This window comes from Platichthys flesus, chromosome 24 (assembly GCF_949316205.1).
Source record: "Platichthys flesus chromosome 24, fPlaFle2.1, whole genome shotgun sequence".
Lineage (NCBI taxonomy): Eukaryota > Metazoa > Chordata > Actinopteri > Pleuronectiformes > Pleuronectidae > Platichthys > Platichthys flesus.
The window spans coordinates 2499218-2510860 of record NC_084968.1 but is presented as its reverse complement, the minus strand read 5'-3'; the positions used below and the strand labels follow the sequence as shown (position 1 = coordinate 2510860).

The 11643-nt window shown below is 44.3% G+C and overlaps 1 protein-coding gene across 2 annotated transcripts in view; it reads left to right on the top strand.

Annotated features, from left to right (window-relative positions):
• The first annotated feature begins 2314 nt into the window (after positions 1–2314).
• The window catches only part of pde5ab (phosphodiesterase 5A, cGMP-specific, b), a 58511-nt gene continuing 49182 nt past the window's right edge, over positions 2315–11643 (top strand). For both annotated transcript variants that reach the window (XM_062384083.1, XM_062384082.1), the window contains exons 1-3: positions 2315–2683; positions 6363–6888; positions 8140–8313. In XM_062384083.1, coding sequence (XP_062240067.1) covers positions 2586–2683; positions 6363–6888; positions 8140–8313 — 798 coding nt within the window. In that variant the 5' untranslated portion in view covers positions 2315–2585. The remainder of the gene's footprint in view (positions 2684–6362; positions 6889–8139; positions 8314–11643) is intronic.

Here is an 11643-nt window from a genome sequence, read left to right as displayed (position 1 = left end):
GCTGGTGGGCTTCCCCCGGGGACAACCAGCAACCATCTGCTGGTAAGGTAACACCACCGGCGGCACAACGTGTCCAGCTGGGAGGACACTGGAGACCAGCAGCAGACACAGAGGCTGAAAGCCATTAGACTTCATCAATAAAAAGCTCCTGAGCCTGTCCTGCTATATGTGATTCACAGAAAATGTAAGAGTTAATTACCACTTGGGTTTGTTGTGGATTTTTATTTGGAATTAGCTGTTTAATTACAGTATGCTGGCTGGAATATTTGCGTGGGAGAGTTGGCCCTCTCAAAACAATTCCTTCAATTTCCTCCAATTATATATAATGAAATTTCAACTAGTTTCAGCTGTTGGAAGCTGACAGAGATGATCATTTGTGCTTATATTTTTAATTCATGGAATGTTTTGACCCTCGTAAATCTGTTCTGTGTTTCTCTAAATACATGCCTGCATGAAAAAAAAATATCTCACGGCTAATATTTGCCATGTTTGTTTCTACTAGTTATTAGAGTGTGAGAAGCCATCTGCATCTTTCTGGGGAAGTTATTACTGCAGATGCCAAGGTCTAGAAGGTCTACTTTGTAGCTGCTATGAATCAGTTTAGTATAAACCAAATATCTAAATAGAAATGAATGAAAAAACCTATCTGGAGATGATAAATGTGCATCATACAGCTAAGAGAAGTCATTGTACACAAACTCAACGAGTGTTTAATTTAGGATCTGTATAGTTCTACTCTATTCCCCTGTTATGCTGTCGCTACGTAGGGTATTGGCATGAGATCCTCAATTTTTATTTAGTCTAAGATCTCAGTTGGGTACCCTAAGCCTGCCCTGAACCCTGAGGATCCTCAAAGGTCTCGTCGAGATCTCTGGTCAGATTCCAGTCTCAAATCTGGCAGGACCAGTCCTGTTCAGCAGGGTGGGGTTGGATCAATATGTTGTGTACAAGCTCCTTTGATTTGGGTCTCAGTTTTTAAGCTGATGGAAAAATCCTACAATTTTTCTTACAACCTTCAAAGATTGTTCCAGAAATGTTCAAGTTTAGTTCCCGGATCATTCCCAGAAGGTCATTGTCAGGCAACTAATGGAAATTTTTAGTTTCTGGAGTTACTCATCGGCTTTGAGTAACTCTACAAACCTCTGTATATCTTAGAACACAACAAATGTGCCCTTGGGAATGTGGGAATATAACTTCTTAACTAGATGGGAACATCTTCTGAACCTTCCCAGAACGTACCCCCTAGAGGTTCTGCATATTTGTTTTGTGAAGGCTTTATATTTTGGTTTTTCAATGGAGACACGGGTGGAGAGAGAGACAGTTCAGACAGAAGCTGTAGACTTCGGACCATTTTCGAAAGTCACATCTTTTATGACTAATGTATCAAACTGAGATCATGACACAAATGTATATGTGCCATGTATCACAAGATATTCACTTTGGATGTTCACTCCTAGAATTTCACACATGAGCTTGGATATGAGCAGAACTCGTCAGCCTGATGTGAAAAAGCTCTGTCAAGTGCAAAATATACCCCGCTAATGCAATGTACCTATGTCCCCACATGGGTCACTATAGGGTAACGTCCAGATTAAGGCCGATTCATGGTTCTGTATCGAAACTACGCCGTGGGAACACACGTAGCCTACACATGGGGCCCGGGCTGTTGTGAGCATTCATTATCGTGCAAAGGTGTTTTGGGACATTTGCTATTTCATAAGTGGGCAGCTTTGGGCTCACATCCGTTTTGCTGGGCCCCAAGACGGCCAGAAATGCCACATCATTCCCGAAGGTGGCCCACATCCATATGCCATCCACCCTTATCAAAGTTAGCCTCACTCCCTAACACCTGGAAACACGATTTCCACTTTTTCCACATTTCCTTTTTTAATCCCCAGGAATCCACTGGTCCATCCACTGTGCTCCTTTGACTTATTGAGCGACAGAAATGTATTTCTATGTCCGGGCCAACAAAAGCAAAACAGATTACACCGTACTTCCCGCTGGTCCTTCAGTCTTTAATAAATATCACCAGGGCCATATTCCCACGTGGGCCGGACAAATTTAGTTTGTTTTAGGGTTCCTGGAATGTCCAGTGTTCTATAATAAGAATAATACTTTATGGATGCCCCATGCTGTAAACGAATGGATGTTGTGTACATTTGTGGCGTTCTTTATCAAAACAGTGTGACAGAGGGGGGTGATCCTCTCTCTCGCTCTCTCTCTCTCTCTCTCTGTCGCTCTTTCTCTCTCCCTCCCTCTACTCCTCACAACAGCCTCTTCACCAAAGAGGAAGCGCACAGTCACCGCTTTATGATCCGCGTGCACCGACCGAGCAGCCCGCCAGCACCAGCAGCTCTCTCTCTCCCCCTCTCTCTATCTCTCTCCTCCTCTCTCTCTCTCTCTCTCTCTCTCTCTCTCTCTCTCTCTCTCTCTCTCTCTCTCTTTCTCTCTCTCTCTCTGTTTCTCTCTTTCTCTCTCCGGCACCGGGGTTTTACGCGCGCGCGCACCGGGGAGGGGGGGACTACATGTAGTCGGTAACCGGAGCGCACGGTGGGAGACTTGTCGTCGGCTTCCTCTGCACCATGGAGGACTGCTGCTCCCCGGAAAGCGAGAGGATGGAAGCGTGGCTGGACGACCACTTGGAGTTCACCCACTCCTACTTCATCAGGAAGGCGTCAAGGTAAAAGCGGAGGTGGAGGTGGGAGGGTGGCTGCAAATTCAAGCCGTGGTAGTGCTGTGTTTATCTGCAGCCCGGTGAATGCGAGTGTGTACTTTCCTGAGCAGGGGGGGGGGGGCTTCCTCTGCAAATAAAAAAAAAAGAACTAAAGTTTGCTTTTGTGTGCAGCCCAGCCGCCCATCAGGAGCAGGTTCATTTCCTCTGGTAGTGTTTTGGATTGTTTGTGTTCTAGGTATCACTTCACCTCAGGAAGTGTGTGCAACCCTGCACAGATCACGTCTAACAGCCTGTGCAGTGGAGATGAAGGGGGGGGAGGGGGGGGGGGGGGGGGGGGGCAGGTTCCATGATGACCTGGAAAAAGGTCCTGTCCCAGCTCAGGTGGGCTGCTGACCCACTTCAACCATAAACACCCCTTCTCCTGTCCCGCCACTTCCTCGCAGCTCGCCTCTCGTTCAATTTCACCATCCCCTTCACAATCAGTAACAGCCCTGCGAGTTGCACCGGGCCCCTTTAAACATTAACTTTTACTGCCGTTTAATTTGCAGCTTTCCGTCGGAAAGGTCCTCGGTGATAATTATACAAGCCCACCCCTCCAAGCATAGGTGCCTGTGCCATAAATGGAATGGCTTTTTCTCCTGTCGCGGCCTCCCCTCGTTCCAGACCTCGGAAAATGTGCAATTTCATTTTCACATCAGACCTTTCTCGGGGGCAGGAGCAGCTATATAAGGTGTTTTTTGTCCCAGGAGGCATATCTGGGCTTTTCATCAGCCTTTGCAGCACTTCATCAGGACACTCCAGGTCTGTTTGTTTTAGTGACAAACCCCTTCAGACCCCATTATCCACTTAAGCCTCCATGGCAACTTCAATCAGTTTTTCTTTGTATCAAGCAACGGCAGAAACAATCTATTTCAATCGCAACTCCGTCCTGAGATATTTTCCATAGCAAGCGTTGTCAGAGGACACGTGTCTTTTTCTCTTGCTGGGTTCCGAAAGCGGGAAAAACACACAAACACACTCACCTTAGATCTGTTCCAGTAAATATCAACGTCAGACAGTTTGGATGGGCGACGGCACACACACTGGCTGCCTGAAAACAGATGAGGAGACTTTGTTACCCATGCTCACACATATTTGATTTTACCTGGCGATGTACACTCGCACCCTCAGCTGTGATCAGGAGCTTCGGTTAGTGTGCGCGGAAGAATGAGATCACAAATCCCAGTAGCCGAAATGAGTTTCCTCTGTAGGGTGTCTCAGCTCAGCCTTAAGCCGTTTCCAGACATGAACTCTGCAAGTTGTGGAGTTTACCTTTCACGCTGCAGGGAAAATCTCAAGAGGGTTCAGTGGAGCCTGGGTAGAGGATGCAGGAGGACAAAATATATAAATTCCAATGCCACGATCCAATGTGTTTGTTTACAGCACATCAACACATAACAACACATCTCGTCGTTTTTCAAAGTTCCCACCTAACAGAAAAAACTCAAACATCTCATTCTAAATGCTCTCTGAACTTTTACTAGGGGTCAGGGTTAGGCAGGACAAACTTGGAGATTGTCAAGGAGCCTCTGCCTCAGGCATTTGCATTCTCACATACAGCCGCTCTGGATAATTTCAGAGGTTATCCAGAGAGCAATGCATGTCTGAAAGCAGCTTTAAAGACAGGGTGAAGAGTTCGAAGCTAGAAGTGAAAAAGGTGCCTTTGTGCCAAAAAGGAGCCAGTTGAGTTAATATCATGATTGTCCAAATGGCTGTCCATTACCGCTTTGCATGTTCAACGGATATGAGACGTCAGGTTACAGATTATGTATCACATGTGGTTTAGGAATACATATAGATCACCCAGGAGGAGCTAAAAAGCATCACGGGGAGAGAGGGACGTTGTGTCGACTTGCTTCATCTGCTTCCAATCTGATGGATGAATGGGTGGATGAATAAATAGACAGTTGCATTATGTTAATGCCTCCATTTTGCTTGTTTTCCTGTGATAATGCCAAAAGCTGTGGTTATTTGCATTTGCAATTTCACAAACACAACAGTACATTTTAGCTTGGAGCAGAGCACTCTTGTAGTTAATTAGAATTATTTCTTCAAATAATGCCAATAATCTGCAGAGGGCAATTAGACAAAAGAGAGATCTGCCTCTCCAACAGGAGAGGATTCACTGAGGAATAGTTGACTAGCAAGTAGCAGACGGATGGATATATTTACCTGTATCTCAAGGAACCAGGGTTCGTTTTCTAAACCGTCACAGCTTCCCTCTTGTGCTGTAACCTTTACTCCTCGAATACACTTTTAAATCAATAACACATTCTTCCTCTTGCATACATAAGCCATAAAATAAAGATTATAACCTTAACAAAGCGAGCATTGACTTATGTTGGCATAAGGAGTGTTCATGCATTATTCCAAGGTGGTCAACTGTTGATTTATGCTCATTTCTGGCTTTACGGTTTTATTTCTTTTCATGGTTCATAGTTTAAAAAAAAGTCCTTCTGACTGAGGGCAGGGTCACACACTAATGGATAAGAAGCGCAAATTTCACCCACATTGAACTCCACACAAAGCCATGCTCCGGATTTTCTTCGCGCCAGGAAGCAAATGTTCAATTCGCCCCGTCCCTCCGCAAAAAGTGATCGAGAAGCGAAGGTTCACGCCCAGGCATCCTTAAGAGGACTCCTTAAAACACGCTTTCTTCAGATTCAGGTTTAGAGGTTCTGAAAGAAAACCGAAACTGTAAAACTATGTAAAAAACAACAACAACAATTGATTGGAAAAAAGGAACTTCTCAAACTCATAGTTACATGCTGGAGACTGAATCTGACACAGCATTTGAGTTTGGACAGTACAAACATTCGCAGCAACAGAGATTACAGCAGGACATGTGTTCAGTAAGTATTAAGCCTGTTATCTGCTTATTGTGCGGCTTGACAATGAGTTAAGTCTTATAATCCTGTAAGAACATGTTTTTATATGATGATGCTTATAGTTGTATAAGTGTAGGAAAAGTGCTCAAATGCAGACTGAAGTGAAAAACGTCTGCTGTCAGGAAATAAACCAAGGACGAGCCGTGCTTGGAGCAGAAAACAGCATAAAGAGATAGAAAATAGCACAGAAGCGAAAAAACGTGTCAGAGCAGTCTGACACTGAACATCTCAGCACAGGTCCCATATTAAGATGGTTAGACTGACTGAGAGATCAAATCAAACCTGTTTGCTGCCTGTCATTTTTCATTACATGTCTTTTTCAAGTGCAATTTGTGCCATTGACGTCAGATGCGTGAGCCAGAAAAATTATGTGTGAATTATTTTGAGAGTCAACGCTCTGCCCTCATTGTCCATGTTTCAATCAACCATTTCATCCAGATTTCATTGCATTTCCTTCACTTTTCATTGCAAAGTGCAGATAAAAGCTTTCAGGTGGAAGTCTGTTTTGGTTTTGGTACAGGTACACTGGTACAGATGATAATTTGCATTTATGTGGGATTTTGGGGGGGCAATTTGTGAGACAACTCAAGTTGTAGTCTTGTGTGTTCAGTTTGAGTTGTCTGTCAGGACCAATACTTTAGTCTGTGCTGGTGGAAATCGTCATAATGTGAAGGCTCATGCTATTGATGGTAGAAATGCAGTATCTCCTGATGCTGGTCGTCAAAGCTTCTCATACTGTTTCTTCTCCAATTGGACAGGGAGATGGTGAATGCCTGGTTCGCTGAGCGCGTCCACACCATCCAGCCATCAGCCTCCAAAGAAACTCTTGCTCAGCAGCGACCCAGCCAGTCGTCCACAGACCCTGAGCCCCCCTCGGCCTCCACCATCCTCCCACCCACGCTCCTTCTGGACAATCGCTGCCCTTCCCCGGCCACGGCCTCCAGCCCGGCCCCCGGCACCCCGACCCGCAAGATCTCAGCATCAGAGTTCGACCGCCCGCTGAGACCCATCGTGGTTAAGGACTCCGAGGGCTCCCTGACGTTTCTGAGCGACGCTGACCGTGAGACTGTCTCTCTCCGAGGCTCGGTGATGGGCGAGGGTGGTGGTGTCGTGGTGGGCAGCGGAAGCGGGTGCAGAGGGGCGGGCAGCGGAGGTGACCGCTGCGCCAGGCTGCTGGAGCTGGTGAAGGACGTGTCGAGTCATCTGGACGTGACAGCACTCTGCCACAAGATCTTCCTCCACATCAACGAGCTGATCGCTGCCGACCGCTACTCGCTGTTCCTGGTAGGGATGAAGGGCAAGGGGCTGGGAGAACTGGGAGGGGGTCAAACTGTAATTCGGGAGCACTTTGATCAGCCAGGCCAGTGAGATGTAGGTCACTAGAGTATATATGCATGCTGCTGATGTGACAAGCTCCAGACAGTTTTTGCTGACTCATCAGTCTGTCCTGGATAGATTTCTGCCTTTGCATAGCATATTTTGCTATGTGCAACGTGTCTTTGTAATATTAAACCGGATTGGGGATGAGCTTGAATGAAAATATCATATATTTTTTTATCCTCAAAGCAACATAAAGCCACCTTGTAAACATACTGTAGATCACATGTGAGCAAACAGCTTCTAGCTTACACATATAGCAGACATATGATGAATGGAAGCCCAATAGGCCTTTATCAAAGCAGATGTTTGTTTCTAGGGCAAGTAGGAAAAAGTAGAGCTATTGCTAGCAACGTTAATGATGGCTCCATTCCCTTCTAGTGCTCCAGTAAGACATGACAGAGTTTGTATACCACTAACACCAGGACCCTGGGACCTAAGCAGCTAAATTAAAATGTCTTCATTCAAGAAAAAGTTAGTAACTCCATCAACAAGCTCTTAAGCTGCTAAATGCTCGGCTATGTTCCCACATAGTCTGTAAACTATGTGAAGCCCTATGGCTTTAACCCGATATTTACCTGCTGCTGCTGAAAACAATATGTTAGACTGCTACCTGTCATTGCCATTACAAAACAATCATCTAAAAGAGGTTTGGTTATGATCTGATGTTGGTTCTTCATTTGCATTGAAAACCTCCAAAAAATATATTGACTGTCGCAGCTTTAGAGTATTTTTCTGGAAACATCTTATTTTATGTTCACATTTAATTCACAAAAAAATGCATATTTTACTGTAAAGTTATTATAATTCAAGTTTTTTTGTGCCTTTCAAAATAAAACATCTGCCCCGTAACTGCAAACCCTTACTGCGGCACTGAGTTGGCCGGAAAATCTAAACCATTTAGCTATAAAAGGCTCAAAGATTTGCAAAGCTGAGGTAACCGGAGAGTTTATTCACATGTGAAATATGGCTTCACATTACACAATTAATTGGTTGTTGATTAAAAAATATTGATCAGTGCAGCGTAGATCTATTGGGGCAAATATTGCTCTTCCTGGATCATCAACTTGTCTGTTTCCCTGAGAGGAAATTCTTCTCTGTCCACCCAGTGATTGTAGTGTAGATGAACAGCCTGTGTGTGACTGTGTGTTATCCCAGGTGGGTGAAGACAGTTCCAACCGGAAGTTCTTGGTGAGCCGGCTGTTCGACGTGGCCGAGGGAACCACACTGGAGGAATCCTCCAGTAGCTGCATCAAGTTGGAGTGGAACAAGGGCATCGTGGGACACGTCGCCGCAACGGGTCAGCCACTCAACATCAAGAACGCGTACGAGGTGAGCACTCTACACCGTTTTGTCTCCCTGCCTTCATGTTTCCAGACATATGCTTCTCACGAGGTGGTTTTACTGTGTGCGCATCTGTGTTCATTGAAACAGGCTTGTGTTTGCTTTGGGGATGCATGTTGCTGACAGAGCAGGTGGGAGCACGAGGGGGATGAAAGAAGGGAAAGTAGGTCAAAGTGCTTCTCTAGAGGGTTCATCTTCACTCCCCCCCCCCCAAACACACACACATACACACACACACTCACTCCTTATTCTTCTCTTTCATTTTGACCCCAGACAGTTTGAGTGCGTTGACCTTGGGGGTGATCAGGTTTCGACACCACGCCTCTCTCGCAATTCAATCAATGATCAAACCAGTCTGACTTTAAAATCTGTCGCCAGTAATATGGTTTATGTTCTGCAATGACACAGAAGGAAGCTAGATTGCAATTTAAAAGGATTAATTCTAAAATCCATTCACCATTTAAAAAGAAACAGCTAGTGTTGCTTTGGTCTTTTCAGAGGTAAACGTTTTTTGTATTTTGTTCACTTTGAATGAACAGAAATATAAACGACCACCCAGGAGAATTTGTTATTTTACGAAAAACGGGGACTGGCGCTTCCTCGAGTCCATTGTTAATAGATACAAAAGCCAAAATGGAATTAGCTGGTGATGCAGCAAAGAAGTTTGGAAAGTGTTCCACCATTGGACTTTCACAAGATCACAAACTGGTCTTTTAAGTTTTTTTTTTTAAATAATAGTAATACTTTTACTATTTTAAAGAAGATTATTGTCTGAATATGTTGCTCCAGATTGGATTTCAGGAGATTGAGCCGTTGTCCTTTACCCCCCCCCCCCCCCCCCCCAAACTGCCCTCCGAAAATTTGTTTTGGTGATCCCTGGTAACCACTAGTAACTGATTAAAGACAGCTAACAGAATGGATGTGGATGAAGCTTTGCCACTACTCTAAGATCCTGTTAGCGTGTGAGTGTGTGTGTTTATGCATGTGTGTGTTGTGAGTGCAACCTCACTCTGGAAGAATTATGTCCTAAAAAAGAAGCAGATGTGAGAGAGATGTTTGTCTTTGAGTGAAAGAGACAAGAGAGAGAGGGAGAGACAAAGAAAACTTAGGATTAGGCTTGTGTTTGATTTGGGAATGCAAACACAAGCCATAATTGACTGCATGTGTTTTGTTTGTGGTCATGTCAGTCTAACTAAAGTGTGTGTTTTGTGTGTGTGTGTGTGTGTGTGTGTGTTTGTGATGGGCTGACCTCATCTGAACTGCCAAAATATCTTTGTCTACAGTGAAATTCAGTTTGAAAGTCTTTTGTCCAGCAGAGAATATTGACAACAATGCAGAGTCGCACTGGAGAGCTTTATTTATTCAAAGGGTTAACATCTTTACGACCTTCAAACTGTCAAGACTTTGGACAGTGGAATTTCCCAGTTTTCTCTTTCATTTTTTGAGCGTTTTACTGTTGACGTCCTGTCCTGTTTCAAGTTGTTGGCAGCAGCTCTGTGAAGTTATATTGGAAACAAGTGGAATTTCAGTAGAGCGAGGATTTGTTGAACTGTTTTTTTTCCTACATTTGGCTGCAGTTAATTGGTGCGAGGCTGAGTTTTATTGTGAAGGACAAAGTAGTTATGAGGCCTTATGTCCTCAAGAGATCCTTGCATTAAAAGGATGTAGTTTTATTGCAAGATGCCTACCTCTTACAGACTCCGATACTGAAAAGACCGATGTATGCAGAAGTCAATAGAAAATAATATATATTATTGACGTACAGGGCTGTCAGGTGACGTGATAATGATATCTATGCTGTTCTTATCTATTAAGTCATGAATGTAGCAGAAATCTCACTGTAGGCCTTGTTCAGCATTACATTGAAAAGGCAGTCTCTTCATCACCATTAAAATGACCATCGCTGGTGTGTCTCACTGTGGGAAATGACCACTATGTGAACTCAATTTCAATTTGTTTAACCAGACAGCGCGACTCCAGCCTCACAATCACCCGACATCACTTTAACATTTCTTCCGCCTCAGATACGTGCACCCTTGACTGTGCTTCTGTGTGCGACATTTCACTAAAAACAGACCTATTGTCTGATACAAGGTTGTGGTTCCTGCTTCACTGCTTCCATGGCAATATCCTCCATTCAATATTCAAGGCTGGTTATGAAACTGTGCTTTTATACTTCAGGGACCACAAAACAGCAGAATCTATTGTGTGTGTGTGTGTGTGTGTGTGTGTGTGTGTGTGTGTGTGTGTGTGTTCGTGTGTGTGTGTGGGTGGGTGTGTGTGTGTGTGGGTGTGTGTGATAGCTCTCTCATCAGGTTTCCTGCTGAACACAATAAAATGATGATGGTGATGATGTGACTGAGAAAGAGTGAGAGAAAAAAGAGAACAAGAGTGGCTGATGGGATGATCTATCAGTGTATGTGTGTGTGTATGTGTGTGTGTGCGCGTATGTCTCTGTGCACTCACCTTCTAAAGCCACGACATGGTGAGGGTGAGGAGCTAAGGAATGAGTACTGACAAGTGTAACACAATTATCTGTACCAACTCGCTTGTGTAAGTTTATGAACATACAAAACAAAAGTGTTTGTATTGTCTCCATGCGTTTATAAAAAAAAAATTAAGATGAGTCACAGGTTTATAGTGGGTTGTTTGTGTGGTTGTGTTTGTGTGTGTGTGCATATACAATCAGTGTTGCACCCAGACATAAAATGCACATAAAACAATGCGAGGATCAATCAATATTAGGGCGTTTGCATCATGCTGTGCACTAACTGACTTAAATAATGCACAATAATGTTAGTGTGTATGATGCAGAGTGCATTTGTGCAAGTGTTTGTGTGTATACGTGTGTGTGTGTGTGTGCGCGTACTACGGCGGGACCTGATACCGCTTCCAGGAAGTCCATCTGCGTCATCTGAGGGACTCCCAGGCTCTCTGATTGTATCTTTATCTTTCCATTAGTCTGCTCAGGATTACATTGATTTCAGCAGCGTAGTAAACCCCCCCCCCCCCCCCCCCCCCCCAGGCCTGTTTACATTGCTCCAGGTTGCTGGCCAGGGTGTTCTTATCAATGCCTTCACTGTGCTGCATCCAAACTGCAATCTTGAGGGGGGTGAAAAATTATCTCGCAGGATTTATCGTATCATTCGCTGAGTTTGGTTTTGATTTCACTCAATCCCATCACATATTTCTGGGATTTTTTAACCCTATAGAGGAGAATCAAACCCTAAAAAAGGAAGTTTAAAATTTCCAGTTGTTTATTTCTTTGTCCTCCAGAGTCAGACATCAAGGATATGTTGTTCCAAATATCACATGAGG